The sequence below is a fragment of the Oncorhynchus kisutch genome, linkage group LG15, assembly GCF_002021735.2.
Source record: "Oncorhynchus kisutch isolate 150728-3 linkage group LG15, Okis_V2, whole genome shotgun sequence".
Lineage (NCBI taxonomy): Eukaryota > Metazoa > Chordata > Actinopteri > Salmoniformes > Salmonidae > Oncorhynchus > Oncorhynchus kisutch.
In genome coordinates this window covers 47,784,542-47,801,904 of record NC_034188.2, presented here as the reverse complement: position 1 = coordinate 47,801,904, position 17,363 = coordinate 47,784,542, and the positions used below count along the sequence as shown (strand labels likewise).

The 17,363-nt window shown below is 44.2% G+C and overlaps 1 protein-coding gene across 2 annotated transcripts in view; it reads right to left on the bottom strand.

Annotated features, from left to right (window-relative positions):
• Positions 1-17,363, bottom strand: part of mmp28 (matrix metallopeptidase 28) — a 40,795-nt gene that overhangs the window by 6,936 nt on the left and 16,496 nt on the right. The window contains exons 4-7 of one of the 2 annotated variants that reach the window (XM_020502682.2): positions 11,386-11,607; positions 10,886-11,131; positions 734-883; positions 210-377 (exon numbers count right to left, since the gene is read on the bottom strand). In XM_020502682.2, the coding sequence (XP_020358271.1) occupies positions 210-377; positions 734-883; positions 10,886-11,131; positions 11,386-11,607 (786 nt within the window). The remainder of the gene's footprint in view (positions 1-209; positions 378-733; positions 884-10,885; positions 11,132-11,385; positions 11,608-17,363) is intronic. The other variant, XM_031790394.1, reaches the window with a different exon arrangement.

The window sequence follows — 17,363 nt, the reverse complement described above, 5'->3', positions numbered from 1 at the left end:
CTGCAGAGGGAGAGAAAATTCAGTGCAATCAACACTACTTCCTCACTGAGGTACTTTATCCTGATTGTGCTTTAGCCAGGTCCTCTGCTGTGTTATTTCATTGTCATCCAACCATAGTCAGGGGAGTTGGCTAAAGCACAATTATCTGGGACCAGGTCACTTCACACAATCATTCACTGACTAAAGTGAATTTAAGGAGATTACTTAACCTTTGAAGAAGTACCACTTGCTGTCCAGTGGGGAGAAGGCCGCGGCCTCGATGGCCAGTGGGAGGTGGCGCCAGCGCTGCTGGAGAGGGAGAGGTGCGCTCACATTCCCCTGAGCCGACACCATCCAGTACACACTGCCCCGGAACACCAGCACTGTGTGGTTCTGGTCTGAACACACAAAGACCGACAAGAATACATGAAAATATTATATTTAAGCAATAAGGCTGGAGAGGGTGTGGTGTATGGCCAATATACCACGGCTAAGGGCTGTTCTTCCGCAAGACGCAACGCGGAGTGCCCGGATACAGCCCTTAGCTGTGGTATATTGGCCATATACCACAAACCCCCGAGATGCCTTATTGCTATTATAAACTGGTTACCAATGTAATTAGAGCAGTAAAAATACAAAACAATGTGTCAGCCAATCAGCATTCAGGGCTCAAACCACCCAGTTTATAATATCCCAATGAATAACTTGTGTTTGGGGGGGATTTCAAATTATTGTGAGCACAGTCGTGCCCTACCCATAGTGATGGCATCAAAGACTCCCTGGCAGTAGAGGGGCTGGGTAATTTCAGGATGTCCCTCGGACTCCTCAGCCAGCTCCCACTCCTGCAGGGCTGAGCTGAATGCCTGGCCTGTTAACCTCATAGGCAGACCCCCCAGAGGCTTTCCTGGGGAGGACACAGAGAGGGAGACCATCAGTAGCCAACTAATCTGACCAATGGAGGGGTTGGAATGACAACTGTAGTCAGAAGGGGGGGCTGGGTGGGAGGTTGGGGGTGGAGGCCCACTTTGTTTTTCTTTTCCTGTACATACTGAATTTATTATTACTTAAACTCTGTAATATGATCAATACTTTAGTTATGTACCTTCTTTAATGTTTTCTTTTCTTCTGAGTGGCAGCCCACAGGTACAAAAATAGTATGTGTGACATAATGAATATAAAATGTGATATGAAAGTATAGGAATTTAAATATTGTAACCGTTATCCCCCAACGAAAAAAATACTGTGTTTGCTGAAGCACATACAGATCCAGGATCAGGCAAGATAAGAGAATGGGAGAGTAGAGTGTATACAGACACAAGTTCCAGTAGTTTAAGTGATGGGGTGATAAGCGATGGGCACTATGATGTTGATGTATGAGCGTTCCATTGCGTCCGAGAGGATGTTTAGTCGGCCATCTAAACTCTTGCAAGTGTTACTTCCACAATCTATCAGGTACATGGCCACTGATTATGAACTACCATGTGAATAAAAATGAATGTTAAGACAAATATTGGTTTACAGATTAATTTACTGCTCCAATGGGACATATGCTGGTTGATACATGATAGAGGAAGTCTGCATGCCAATGTCATTTTTTTCCCTTAAAAGAATTATGAGAAATACAAACCAAAAACAAATGACAGTATTTTCTCAAAATAGACATCATGGGAAAAAACAACCCTCCCAAGTGGAAACAAACAGAACAATATTCTCAAATAGTCAATTATATAAACCGTAAAGCTGGCTTTCCCAGGAAACTGTTGAGTTGCTGTGTACTGGACAAAGGGTTGCAAAGTTACTGGACTCTTCAGTAATTAAAATCATGACTTTAGTAATGTATACTTGAATAACAAAATGTAGATAGTATTAATTTGTTATATCTGTGTCCATATTGTCCATGAGCTTCTAGTAGATAGACCATATGGTTCAAGAGAAAATAGCCTCATTAATGGAAAAAAGCATCTAATCAACAATGGCATTATTTTCAATTAACTCTGCAACTCTTCCAATAATGACTTTTCACAACTGCCACCAGTTTGACCCCAAAACATTGACAACAAATACATATTAACATAGTAAAATAAATACAAGTGTAAAACATTTTACAAAGGATATTTCATGCTGAAACCCTCATATAAAACACCAATGGTACACTAAGTTGATGGTTTATATTTTAGGATAATGTTTTGCATTCTATTTTTTATTTTAAAATCTTACTTAATTATTTTATATATTTTACATGTGGTATGACCCGAGAGGGCCAGAGATGATTACAGACACCTGTGATAATCTGAAGTATCCAAAAGGACCACTAGATAGATGTCTTTACATAAGATCTTTGAAAGATACGAACATTCCGGTCATTTACTGGTATAAGTCAAGAATGTCATTCTCGTTGAAAAGAATGAAGAAAGACAAGTGACTACTGCAAACGGATGTAAAATGAAACGCAAAGCAGCATCCTATGATAAGGCTCTGGACATCACACACCCATTTTGTTTGCAACTGGCTGAGCAAACATTTGTCTTCGCAGTGATGATATCAGCATCCCTAAGGAGAGGAGGAAAATCTGAAAAGAATGCAACCTGGCAGGAAGAATAAAACAGAGATTCTTTGCTGAGAGCAGTGCTACTGTGTGTAATCTAAACATACTGTGTACTTGGGTCAGTCTCTACACAGACGATTTAAAATATATAACAATTACTAGATTACAGACTTGTGTGGCCAATTCTACTGCAAAATGTCATACACTGTGACGTGACATTATCACTAAGACAAAGGTTCCGTCCCAAATGGCACCCTATTCCCTATATAGTGCACTACTTTTGACCAGAGCCCTATGTGAGTCCCTATGGGCCCTGGTCAAAAGTAATGCACTAAGAAAAAAATACGGTTTCTGAAGCAGATGCCACGGCCGTACACCCCGACCAGAATGGTTAGAAATATGTAGGAAGGTTCTTGGTCAGATTCAGTACAGTGAAGTTATTCAGGTCAGACAGACATCTGGTTCCCATCATCACATGGTGCTAACACACACGTATTCTGCCCACAGGGCACTGCATACCTTAATATCTCAGAAGATAAACTGTTTAATGTTTTCATCCCATTGTTCTGTATTGAGGAACCCAATACCACAATCAGAAGTGATAATGCTTAGAGACTTGATATAAAGGGGAGCAGATCTGTATCAATATATGAAATATGCCAAATGTTTTGAACTAAAATGGAGTAGAATGTACTCAACAGTATGTATTTTCATTTCAATGAAAAAAACAATTGTTTACAAATAGGTGGAGTTGATTCTCCTCCAGAAACCAAACAGAAAAACATATAGAATTGGCATGCCTACAAGACTACATTTTGTTGGATCCAGGTAGGACCGCTCAATAGCCACGGAGACATTCCTGGATAAATGCCTGCAGGAGGATGGATGGGACTCATCATACAACAGCAGCATCAACCTGTGGAAACCTGTCTTACACATGCCAGGAAGGGAGCGAAAACCTCCACGGCAAACAGCTACTCCATTTGTTCTACATAAAAACATGTAGGCTATGCATGCAGACTAGGGCTGAATATTTCCCTGGTATTTTACAAATGTTCCATCCTGAGAATAAATCGCTTTTCTACTGGGTAACCCAGTATTTCCCACTAAAACCGGAAGTGTCATTCAAACGCATTATAAAGCATAAGTAGGCCTATGTCTGGATTTGATTAGAGCTTTGATCGAATATTCAAGCCTGAGGCTACCTGAGCCTGAACCATACATTAAATACATTTTATGAGTCCTACATTGAAGACATTCATCGAGCCCAAGCCCAAATGATTGTTATCCAATATATATGATATAGGCCACTGCACATTATGCACAACAAAAGCCCATAAATGTAGCTAGTTATATGCACTCTTGGGTAAATAAATGAAACAAGCTAATCTTTTTGAGTGTGAACTGTATTACTACTGTACTGCAGTGTCTTACACTGTATGATCTGGACCGGAGTTACGCACATCGTTCAAACCATGATAAAGCAGGGAGAAAACATGCCATTCTGGCGCAGCACATGCAGCCTATAAAGTTACAAGTATAGGCTAGCGAATTAGATCTTCATTTTGAAATTGAATAGGGCCTATTTGCATAATTAGTAAGCTGACGCATATATAAGCATACATTTTTAGCCTAACTCCTCTTTCTCTCTCTCTATTGTTGCATCATCCTTTCCTCACTGTCAGCACCTTTGCCAGTGATTACAGCCTCGAGTCTCTTGGGTATGACGCTACAAGCTTGGCACACCTGTATTTGGGGGAGTTTCCCCCCATTCTTTTCTGCAGATCCTCTCAAGCTCTATCAGGTTGGATGGGGAGCGTTGCTAACCAGCTATTTTGAGATCTCTCCAGAGATGTTTGATCGGGTTCAAGTCCGGGCTCTGGCTGGGCCACTCAAGGACATTCAGAGACTTGTCCCGAAGCCACTCCTGCGTTGTCTTGGCTGTGTGCTTAGGGTCATTGTCCTGTTGGAACCTTCACCCCAGTCTAAGGTCCTGAGCACTCTGGAGCAGGTTTTCATCAAGGATCTCTGTTCTTTGCTCCATTCATCTTTCCCTCGACCCTGACAAGTCTCCCAGTCACTGCCACTGTAAAACATCCCCACAGCATGATGCTGCCACCATCATGCTTCACCGTAGGGATGGTGCAAAGTTTCCTCCAGACGTGACACTTGGCATTCAGGCCAAAGAGTTCAATCTTGGTTTCATCAGATCAGAGAATCTTGTTTCTCATGGTCTGAGTCCTTTAGATGCCTTTTCCTGAGGAGTGTCTTCCGTCTGGCCACACTACCATAAAGGCCTGATTTGGTGGAGTGCTGCAGAGATGGTTGTCCTTCCCTGACCAAGGCCCTTCTCCCCCAATTAATCAGTTTGACCAGGCAGCCAGCTCTAGGATGAGTCTTGGTAGTTCCAATCTCCTTCCATTTAAGAATGATGGAGGCCACTGTGTTCTAGGGGACCTATAATGCTGCAGAAATGTTTTGGTACCCTTCCCCAGATCTGTGCCTCAACACAATCCTGTCTCTGAGCTCTACAAACAATTTCTTCGACCTCATGGCATGGATTTTTGTGAACAATGTGAACTGTGGGACCTTATATAGACAGGTGTATATGCATTTCCAAATCATGGCCAATCAATTCAATTTACCACAGGTGGATTCCAATCAAGTTCTAGAAACATCTGAAGGATGATCAATGGAAACAGGAGGCACCTGAGCTCAATTTCGAGTCTCACAGCAAAGGGTCTGAATACTTATGTGAATAAGGTATCTGTTTTTTATTTTTAATACATTTGCTAACATTTCTAAAAACCTGATTTTGCTTTGCCATTATGGGGTATTGTGGGTAGATTGATGAGGACAGTTTTTAAATGTAATCAATTTTAGAATATGCCTGTAAAAAAGTCAAGGGGTCGGAATACTTTCCGAATGCACGGTATATATAAGTCTATATATATCAATCTAGAACAGGATTATCTACAGTATTATGGATGCAATTTGAATGGAGTTGGAGAGAAAAGACTGAGTGCTTGCGAGTGCACTGACTTAAAGCAGCGATATTTGAGTGATAGGCTGTTTTAAAACTCTGCAGCTGCATAAAAAATACATCTTTACAATAAAAAAATAAGATGACCTCTGAAGGCCAGACGGAGATGGGTAAATTAGACCAGGTGGAGGTGGGTAAATTAGACCAGGTGGAGGTGGGTAAATTAGACCAGGTGGAGGTGGGTAAATTAGACCAGGTGGAGGTAGGTAAATTAGACCAGGTGGAGGTAGGTAAATTAGACCAGGTGGAGGTAGGTAAATTAGACCAGGTGGAGGTAGGTAAATTAGACCAGGTGGAGGTAGGTAAATTAGACCAGGTGGAGGTAGGTAAATTAGACCAGGTGGAGGTAGGTAAATTAGACCAGGTGGAGGTAGGTAAATTAGACCAGGTGGAGGTAGGTAAATTAGACCAGGTGGAGGTAGGTAAATTAGACCAGGTGGAGGTAGGTAAATTAGACCAGGTGGAGGTAGGTAAATTAGACCAGGTGGAGGTAGGTAAATTAGACCAGGTGGAGGTAGGTAAATTAGACCAGGTGGAGGTGGGTAAATTAGACCAGGTGGAGGTGGGTAAATTAGACCAGGTGGAGGTGGGTAAATTAGACCAGGTGGAGGTGGGTAAATTAGACCAGGTGGAGGTGGGTAAATTAGACCAGGTGGAGGTGGGTAAATTAGACCAGGTGGAGATGGGTAAATTAGACCAGGTGGAGGTGGGTAAATTAGACCAGGTGGAGGTGGGTAAATTAGACCAGGTGGAGATGGGTAAATTAGACCAGGTGGAGGTGGGTAAATTAGACCAGGTGGAGGTGGGTAAATTAGACCAGGTGGAGGTGGGTAAATTAGACCAGGTGGAGGTGGGTAAATTAGACCAGGTGGAGGTGGGTAAATTAGACCAGGTGGAGGTGGGTAAATTAGACCAGGTGGAGGTGGGTAAATTAGACCAGGTGGAGGTGGGTAAATTAGACCAGGTGGAGGTGGGTAAATTAGACCAGGTGGAGGTGGGTAAATTAGACCAGGTGGAGATGGGTAAATTAGACCAGGTGGAGGTGGGTAAATTAGACCAGGTGGAGGTGGGTAAATTAGACCAGGTGGAGGTGGGTAAATTAGACCAGGTGGAGGTGGGTAAATTAGACCAGGTGGAGGTGGGTAAATTAGACCAGGTGGAGGTGGGCAAATTAGACCAGGTGGAGGTGGGCAAATTAGACCAGGTGGAGGTGGGTAAATTAGACCAGGTGGAGGTGGGTAAATTAGACGCACATTCGGTCTTTATATTACTGTAGCATAGACTATTCTGCAGCAAATGTAGGCCTACCTGTCACAAGAAAAAAAAGTTACCATGATGAGATGATATATGATGATAGGTCTGCATGCATTGTGAACTGCGCTCCATACTGAGCGTTGACGATTCATCATGCAGAGGCCATAAGAGAAGCCAGATTTAGACAAAGCATATAATTTAACAGTTCCATTTCACGCCACGCTGTTCATATAAATAATTTATAATAATGTATAGGTTTCTTGCAGTTATTTATCACAAGAAAAAGGAGTGGTTTTGGGCGGTAAAATCTTGGTAACCGAGTTCCCGCCATTCAACCCTATTTCAGAGCCCAGTCCGCCATAACAGGAGCTCTGTTCTCGAGTAACACTAACACTGGGACAACCAATCTACCCTTGTGACAGCACTGTCAGGGAAACAGTGTGTGTGTAGGTATAATAATGTCTTAAGTGCAGTTGAGAGAGAAGATACACTGTTTACTGAACAACAATATAGACGCAACATGCAACAATTTCAATTTGAGTTACAGTTCATGTGAGGAAATCAGTCAGTTGAAATAAATTCATTAGGCCCTAATCTATGGTTTTGACATGACTGGGAATACAGATATGCATCTGTTGGTCACAGATACCTTTAAAAAAAATGGCCCTCACAATGGACCTCAGGATCTCATCACTGTATTTTTGTGCAATCAAATTTCCATCGTTAAAATGCAATTGTGTTCGTTGTCTGTAGCTTATGCCTGCCCATATCATAACCCCACCGCCACCATGGGGTACTCTATTCACAACGTTGACATTAGTAAACCACTTGCCCACACGACACCATACACGTGGTCTGCAGCTGTGAGGCCGGCTGGATGTAGAGACAAATTCTCTAAAATGATGTTTGAGGTGGCTTATGGTAGATAAAATGAACATTCAATTCTCTGGCAAAAGCTCTGGTGGACATTCTTTCTGTCAGCATGCCAACTGCACGCTCCCTCAAAACTTGAGACATCTGTGGCATCGTGTTACTGTTTTTGACAAAACTGCACATTTTCGAGTGGCCTTTTAGTGTCCCCAGCACAAGGTGCACCTGTGTAATGATCATGTTGTTTAATCAGCTTCTTGATATGCCAGACCTGTCAGGTGGATGGATTATCTTGGCAAAGGAGAAATGCTCACTAACAGGAATGCAAAAAATGTGTGCAAAAAAAAAAAAAAATATATGCTTTTTGTGCGTATGAAAAAATTCTCTAACTTTTTATTTCTGCTAATGAAACATGGGACCAACACTTTACATGTTGCGTTTATATTTTTGTTCAGTATAGTATACAATGAGGAAATTGAGTGATGTCAGTTTGTCTCCCTCTCTTTCTAGGGAGCATTTGGACAGTTCCGCTTGTTTAATGATGCAATTCCTTTCAACACTTTTTGCTTATAAATCTGACTGAGATGGCTGTATCTTGATTCATTGTCGACGCCCCATTTATCCTTACATACAGACAGATGGTTTAATTTACAGACATGCCTTGACCCAGAAAATATAAAAAACTATCGGCCTATATCGAATCTTCCATTCCTCTCAAAAATTTTAGAGAAGGCTGTTGCGCAGCAACTCACTGCCTTCCTGAAGACAAACAATGTATACGAAATGCTTCAGTCTGGTTTTAGACCCCATCATAGCACTGAGACGGCACTTGTGAAGGTGGTAAATGACATTTTAATGGCATCGGACCGAGGCTCTGCATCTGTCCTCGTGCTCCTAGACCTTAGTGCTGCTTTTGATACCATCGATCACCACATTCTTTTGGAGAGATTGGAAACCCAAATTGGTCTACACGGACATGTTCTGGCCTGGTTTAGGTCTTATCTGTCGGAAAGATATCAGTTTGTCTCTGTGAATGGTTTGTCCTCTGACAAATCAACTGTAAATTTCGGTGTTCCTCAAGGTTCCGTTTTAGGACCACTATTGTTTTCACTATATATTTGACCTCTTGGGGATGTTATTCGAAAACATAATGTAAACTTTCACTGCTATGTGGATGACACACAGCTGTACATTTCAATGAAACATGGTGAAGCCCCAAAATTGCCCTCGCTAGAAGCATGTGTTTCAGACATAAGGAAGTGGATGGCTGCAAACTTTCTACTATTAAACTCGGACAAAACAGAGATGCTTGTTCTAGGTCCCAAGAAACAAAGAGATCTTCTGTTGAATCTGACAATTAATCTTAATGGTTGTACAGTCGTCTCAAATAAAACTGTGAAGGACCTCGGCGTTACTCTGGACCCTGATCTCTCTTTTGAAGAACATATCAAGACCATTTCGAGGACAGCTTTTTTCCATCTACGTAACATTGCAAAAATCAGAAACTTTCTGTCCAAAAATGATGCAGAAAAATGAATCCATGCTTTTGTCACTTCTAGGTTAGACTACTGCAATGCTCTATTTTCCGGCTACCCGGATAAAGCACTAAATAAACTTCAGTTAGTGCTAAATACGGCTGCTAGAATCCTGACTAGAACCAAAAAATTTGATCATATTACTCCAGTGCTAGCCTCTCTACACTGGCTTCCTGTCAAAGCAAGGGCTGATTTCAAGGTTTTACTGCTAACCTACAAAGCATTACATGGGCTTGCTCCTACCTATCTCTCTGATTTGGTCCTGCCGTACATACCTACACGTACGCTACGGTCACAAGACGCAGGCCTCCTAATTGTCCCTAGAATTTCTAAGCAAACAGCTGGAGGCAGGGCTTTCTCCTATAGAGCTCCATTTTTATGGAACGGTCTGCCTACCCATGTCAAAGACGCAAACTCGGTCTCAACCTTTAAGTCTTTACTGAAGACTCATCTCTTCAGTGGGTCATATGATTGAGTGTAGTCTGGCCCAGGAGTGGGAAGGTGAACGGAAAGGCTCTGGAGCAACGAACCGCCCTTGCTGTCTCTGCCTGGCCGGTTCCCCTCTTTCCACTGGGATTCTCTGCCTCTAACCCTATTACAGGGGCTGAGTCACTGGCTTGCTGGGGCTCTCTCATGCCGTCCCTGGAGGGGGTGCGTCACCTGAGTGGGTTGATTCACTGTTGTGGTCATCCTGTCTGGGTTGGCGCCCCCCCCCTTGGGTTGTGTCGTGGCGGAGATCTTTGTGGGCTATACTCAGCCTTGATGGTAAGTTGGTGGTTGAAGATATCCCTCTAGTGGTGTGGGGGCTGTGCTTTGGCAAAGTGGGTGGGGTTATATCCTTCCTGTTTGGCCCTGTCCGGGGGTGTCCTCGGATGGGGCCACAGTGTCTCCTGACCCCTCCTGTCTCAGCCTCCAGTATTTATGCTGCAGTAGTTTATGTGTCGGGGGGCTGGGGTCAGTTTGTTATATCTGGAGTACTTCTCCTGTCCTATTCGGTGTCCTGTGTGAATCTAAGTGTGCATTCTCTAATTCTCTCCTTCTCTCTTTCTTTCTCTCTCTCGGAGGACCTGAGCCCTAGGACCATGCCCCAGGGACTACCTGACATGATGACTCCTTGCTGTCCCCAGTCCACCTGGCCATGCTGCTGTTCCAGTTTCAACTGACCTGAGCCCTAGGACCATGCCCCAGGACTACCTGACATGATGACTCCTTGCTGTCCCCAGTCCACCTGGCCATGCTGCTGCTCCAGTTTCAACTTCCACCTGACTGTGCTGCTGCTCCAGTTTCAACTGTTCTGCCTTATTATTATTCGACCATGCTGGTCATTTATGAACATTTGAACATCTTGGCCATGTTCTGTTATAATCTCCACCCGGCACAGCCAGAAGAGGACTGGCCACCCCACATAGCCTGGTTCCTCTCTAGGTTTCTTCCTAGGTATTGGCCTTTCTAGGGAGTTTTTCCTAGCCACAGTGCTTCTACACCTGCATTGCTTGCTGTTTGGGGTTTTAGGCTGGGTTTCTGTACAGCACTTTGAGATATCAGCTGATGTACGAAGGGCTATATAAATACATTTGATTTGATTTGATGCCTTGTAGTGTATACAGCATATGACATCATTGGTTTTAACCTGAATGGAGGACATCATAAATAATTTACCATAGAGCTGCTGCACTGCAGCGATGTCATCCCAGCTGAGGACCAGGGCGCGGCCTAGCTTCCTGTAGTAGGGGGACATGAGGGAGTGGCGCACCGGTGAGTGTTCCAGCCCCAGTGTGTGGCCTATCTCGTGGGCTGTCACCATGAACAGGTTGTGGCCCTTGTGTCCGTACAGCGTCCATCTCTCTGCCATGTCGAAGTGGGCCTCCCCCCTGCAAGGGAAGAAGGCATGTGCTAGAGCTCCCCCTATAGGACAGGAGAGAAGAAGGAGTGTGAGAGGTTTGGACAGGACAGGAACGCCATTGGCCCCTCTCTGGTGTCCAGATTTGGGTGATTAAGCTCTTTCTTTACTTTAAAAGAATAGTAGGGCGAGTTTATATGGACCATGTGACCTGAAAACGAGCTATGAATTACAGCCCAGGGTCAGGTTACATTGTCAGGGAAAAAGCTCCAGGCCCCATGGTAATATCCAGTAGGGTGAAGATGATGTGGGGCCTGACCTGGGCCATCAAAGGCGTTGCTGGCCCCGTCATTGTGCTCGCCCTCATAGAACGCCAGGCGGATGTCCGAGGGGCCCTCTGGGACCTCCTGGAAGGCCAGGCCTGACACATTGCTCCACAGCTGAAAGGCGGCACGCACTGCAAGCCTCACGGGGCCTGGCGCAAGGTGACGAGGCCAGTTCACTATCCTGTAGGTCAGGTGACGCTTGTACCATTTCTCACCTGCAGGGGCAGAGATGACACAGAGAACCATGGGTACATGCCAATGACAAATATTTTTTTTTAAAGGACTGCACGGCACACCACCACATTGCTCATTATAATAAAATAAAATAATTTTCCCACCAAGTAAGTTTAATGTGATATGACAGTGTTGGTATTTCAACATTTGCAGTAAAATCACATACATTGCAACGTCCTTAAGAGTCAATCTAAGTAACATAATAAAAAAATCCCCATCAACATACATCAGTTTAAGCCAGTTGAAGCTTTTTGCATGGGCTGCGTCTCAATCTGGCGCATCCGCCTATGTCGCCTTTCCGCATCTGCGCTACAGTGGTCTTTGTCAGACCATGAGACATACGGACAATCGGTCTTCCTGCTCCACTCCTGCTCTGTCTTGCCTGTGTACTTAGGGTCGTTGTCCTGTTGGAAGGTGAACTTTCACCCAAGTTGGGGGTCCTGAGCGCTCTGGAGCATGTTTTCATCAAGGATCTCTGTACTTTTCTGACTAGTCTCCCTGTCCCTGGCGCTGAAAAGAAATCCCCACAGTATGATTCTGCTACCACCATGCTTCACCTTAGGGATGGTGTCAGGTTTCCTCCAGACGTGAGGCTTGACATTCAGGCCAGTGAATGTGGTACCTTTTGGCAAACTCCAAGCGGACTCCAAGCGGACTGTCATGTGCCTTTTACTGAGGAGTGGCTTCCGTCTCGCCACTCTACCATAAAGGCCTGATTGGTGGAGTGCTGCAGAGATGGGAGAACCTTCCATAAGGACCACCATCTCCACAGAGGAACTCTGGAGCTCTGTCAGGGAGACCATCGGGAGTGACCATCGACCACTTCCCCCGATTTCTCAGTTTGGCCGGGCAGACAGCTCCAGGAAGAGCTGGTGGTTCCAAACTTCTTCCATTTAAGGATGGAGGCCACTGTGTTTTAGGGGACCTTCAATGTTGCAGACATTTTTAGGTACCCTTTCCCCAGATCTGTGCCTCGACACAATCCTGTGTCAGAGCTCTACAGACAATTCCTTCGACTTCATGGCTTGGTTTTTGCTCTGACATGCATTGTCAACTGTGGGACCTCAAATAGACATTTATATGCCTTTCCAAATCATGTCTAATCAACTGAATTTGGAGGTTGGAGGTAGACTCCAATCAAGTTGTAGAAACATCTCAAGGATGATCAATGGAAACAGGATGCACTGGAGCTCAATTTCACATCTCACAGCAAAGGGTCTGAATACTTATGGAAATAAGATATTATTTATTTTATTTTATACATTTGCACAAAAAAAATTGCCTCGTCATTATGGGGGTATTGTGTGTAGATTGATGAGGGGAAAAAATGTATTGAATACATTTTAGAATAAGAGGGCTCCTAAGTGGCACAGTGGTCTAAGACACTGTATCTCAATGCAAGAGGCATCATTGCAGTACCTGGTTCAAATCCAGGCTGCATCACATCCATCTGTGATTGGGAGTCCCATAGAGTGGCACACAATTGGCCCAGCGTTACCGGGGTAGGGTGTCATTGTAAATAAGAATTTGTTCTTAACTGACATGCCTAGTTTAAAAAAGGCTATAATGTGGAAAAAGTCAAGGCACCAGTCAAAAGTTTGGACACACCTAGACATTCAAGGGTTTTCCCTTTATTATCTACATTTTAGAATAATAGTGAAGCTATCAACATTATGGAATAATGTAGTAACCAAAAAAGTGTTCAAGGAAATATATTTTACATTGTAGGTACTGTATGTCCCAGTCAAGGGTTATTTGTTGGGGGGTAAAACTCTATGCTTTTTTTCTTTACAAGACTAATCGCCTCGTGTATACACGAGATTCCACAATCTAGAAATCACTAAAGCAAACAACCACACACAGCATGCAAAGCATACAACAACGAGAGGAAAACTTCTTAGCAGGAAACAACCATTACCCAGAGCTTAGTGGAACCGGCTGGAGGCTGGACCTGAACCGTAACAGACTGGCTGTATCAGCCAGAGATGTATTTATTTAAAAAAATTGTATTTCACATTTATTTAACCAGGTAGGCTAGTTGAGAACAAGTTCTCATTTGCAACTGTGACCTGGCCAAGATAAAGCAAAGCAGTTCGACACATACAACAACACAGTTACACATGGAATAAACAAACATAAAATCAATAATACATTAGAAAAATCTATATACAGCATGTGCAAATGAGGTAGGATAAGAGAGGTAAGGCAATAAATAGGCCATGGTGGTGAAGTAATTACAATATTGCAATTAAACACTGGAATGGTAGAATGTGCAGAAGATGAATGTGCAAGTAGATATACTGGGGTGCAAAGGAGCAAGATAAATAAATACAGTATGGGGATGAGGTAGATTGGGCTATTTACAGATGAGCTATGTACAGGTGCAGTGATTTGTGAGCTGCTCTGACAGCTGGTGCTTAAAGCTAGTGAGGGAGGTAAGAGACCCCAGCTTTAGTGATTTTTACAGTTCGTTCCAGTCATTGGCTGCAGAGAACTGGAAGGAGAGGCAGCCAAAGGAAGGATTCTAGGATTACTTCTGTCATATGATATGACACCACATTGCCCATATAGTGCACTGCTATCAACCAGAGCCACCTTAATCCATAATGCACTACTTTTGAACAAAGCCACCCTATTCTCCATAAAGTGCACTACTTTTGCAGCCTCGCAAGCCAACTGATCTCATGAGCTTACATGAGTGTTCAGTGTTTCCCCTATATGCACTTTCCTCTATAGCGCACCGCCGTTTAAGTGTAGCCACCAAATATTGTATTAAAAAAAAACTTAAACGCCTAAAACCCGTTTTGAAGAAATCACAATGGAGCAATATATTTTTTAAGTAAGATCATCTTTGAGAACTAACAATCACCCCCCCCCAAAAAATCTATCAAGTCAATGAGAATACAAAATTTAAAAAATGTCATGGCATGGGGCCCCAATTAATTTAGCTATGTTTGAGTCACTCAGATAGCATAAAAACAAGGTATAAGTCACGGCAAAATGTGTATAATTAATTAGCTTAGAAACAGGCATTTTAGAATTGTAGGGAACTAGATTTAAAATGTTATCTCTGCCCCATGGCAAAATGTGTAGAATGTCAGGAAATTAGCTCTAAAACAGCAATTGTCTTTGCGGCCAAGAGGGCCTCTAAAACTACCATGTAATGTCATGGGGCCCCCATTGATTTTGTTTTGTTTGGGTCACTCAGATGGCTTATGCCTTGCTCTTATGCTATGGCAAAATGTATATAATTGAAGGACATTGGGGCGGCAGCGTAGCCTAGTGGTTAGAGCGTTGGACTAGTAACCGGAAGGTTGCGAGTTCAAACCCCCGAGCTGACATGGTACAAATCTGTCGTTCTGCCCCTGAACAGGCAGTTAACCCACTGTTCCCAGGCTGTCATTGAAAATAAGAATGTGTTCTTAACTGACTTGCCTGGTTAAATAAAGGTAAAATAAAAAAAATTAACTTTTTAAACTGAAAATGTTCTCTTAGCCACATGGCAAAATGTGTAGAATTGTAGAAAATGAGCTTTGAAACTGCACACACACACCTGGAACTCTCCTGTTAGGAACTTTCCTGCTCCAACAAGAGGTAGCCAACTTGATTGCATTAATTGAACCTGCCCTGCTGGATCATTTTACATTTACATTTTAGTAATTTAGCAAACACTCTTATCCAGAGCAACTTACAGTTAGTGCCTTCATCTTAAGATAGCTAGGTGGGACAACCACATATCAGACATAGCTATCAGTAGCGTCAGAGCTAAAGGGGGGGGGGGGGGGGGGGGGGGGGGGGGGGGGGGTCGAGTGCAAGTGTTAAGTGCTCTTATTTTATTTATTTATTATTAATTTATATTTTTATAACTTTTTTAGAAGGGGGGAGGAGGATTATTTAAAGATACCATTAGAAGAGGTAGGGTTTCAGATGTTTTCGGAAGATGAGCAGGGAGCTTGAACTGGGCTGAGCGGGAGCTGCCATCCCGTAATGGTGTGAGGGCCAAGAGACCGGAGGTAGCAGAACAGAGTGCTCATGTTGGAGTGTAGGGTTTGAGCATAGCCTGAAGGTTGGGTCGGGCAGTTCCTCTTGCTGTTCCGTAGGTAAGCATCATTGTTTTGTAGTGGATGCGAGCTTCGACTGGAAGCCAGTGGAGTGTGCGGAGGAGTGGAGTGGCATGAGAGAACTTGGGAAGGTTGAAAACCAGACGGGCTGCTGCATTCTGGATAAGTTGCAGGGGTTTGATGGCACAAGCAGGGAGCCCAGCCAATAGCGAGTTGCAGTAGTCAAAACTGGAGAGGACAAGTCCCTAGATTAGGACCGTCGCTGCTTCCTTCCCCCCCTCTGTGGGGTCATGCTCTACTGATGTTGTAGAGTATAAACCTCCAGGAGCGGATCACAGATTTGATGTTTGCAGAGAACGACAGGGTGTTGTCCAGGGTCACGCCATTGTTCTTTGCACTCTGGGAGGGTGACACTGTGGAGTTGTCAACTGTGATGGAGAGGTCTTTAAGTGGGCAGGCCTTTCCATCTTGTTGAGGTGGTGGGCCGGCATCCAAGTTGAGATATCTCCCGGGCACGTAGAGATGTGTGTCAGCACTGGGTGTCAGAAGGGGGGGAAGGAGAAAAATAATTGGGTGTCATCAGCATAGCAATAATAGGAGAGACCATGTGACGGAGTCGAGTGACTTGGTGTGTAGAGAGAAGAGGGCCTAGAACCGAGCCCTGGGGGACACCAGTAGTAAGAGTACATGGTGCGGACACAGATCCTGCCAGGTAGGATACAATCCAAGAATTTGCATAGCCTGTGACGCCCATCCCTGAGAGAGTGAAGAGGACATGATGGTTCATGGTGGATAGATCTAGGAAGATGAGAACAGAGGAGAGAGAGTCAGCTTTGGCAGTGAAGAGCGCCTCTGATGCAGAAGAGCAGTCTCCGTTGAGTGACTCGTCTTGAACACTGACTGGTGACCGTTCTGAGACCATTCTGAGAGAGATAACGAGAAAGTTGATCAGAGACAGCATGCTCAAGTGTTTTGGAAAGAAAAGAAGAAAGGGATACAGGCCTGTAGTTTGACATCAGATGAGTCGAGTTTTGGTTACTTGAGGAGGGGAGCAACCTGGGACATGTTGAAGCCAGTGGCCAGAGATGAGTTGATGAGGGAAGTGAGAAGGTCTCCAGAGATGGTCTGGAGAAGGGAGGGGATGGGGTCGAGCGGGCAGGATGTCATATGGCGAGAGAGAGTGGGGAAAGTGGTCAAGTCGTAGTGAGTGAGACCAGTGAACTCAACAGGTAGCACTTAAAGTAGATGGCCCTAGCTAGCAAAAAGACAGTACTAGACCACAACAGATAAAGACAAAAAGATATACTTATCACTCCTGGAGATATCAGGAGTCCTCTAGCTGTAGATTGAAGCCCAGTGGACACTTCACCACAGATATGGACATGGCCCCTCTCCCCTGAGCCTTCCTAACACAGATACAGCTGCTCCGCCAAGAGGTTGTGGAGCTTAGTGCTTCTCAGTTCTGGATGAACCCTCTTCCTAAAGCCGCTTGGGCCTCCAAGGGTGAGCCTCAGAGGGCCCTGAGCCCTCATTGGCCAAACAGTTCCTGAGGAGAAGCCTGTGGTAATGGCTGACAAGGCTTACTCAACACCCAAGAAGGTGTCTTTCTGGAGGACGATGGCATGTTGTTTTGGGAAGAAGGAGACGACTGGATCCACTAAGAACATCAAAGTCAA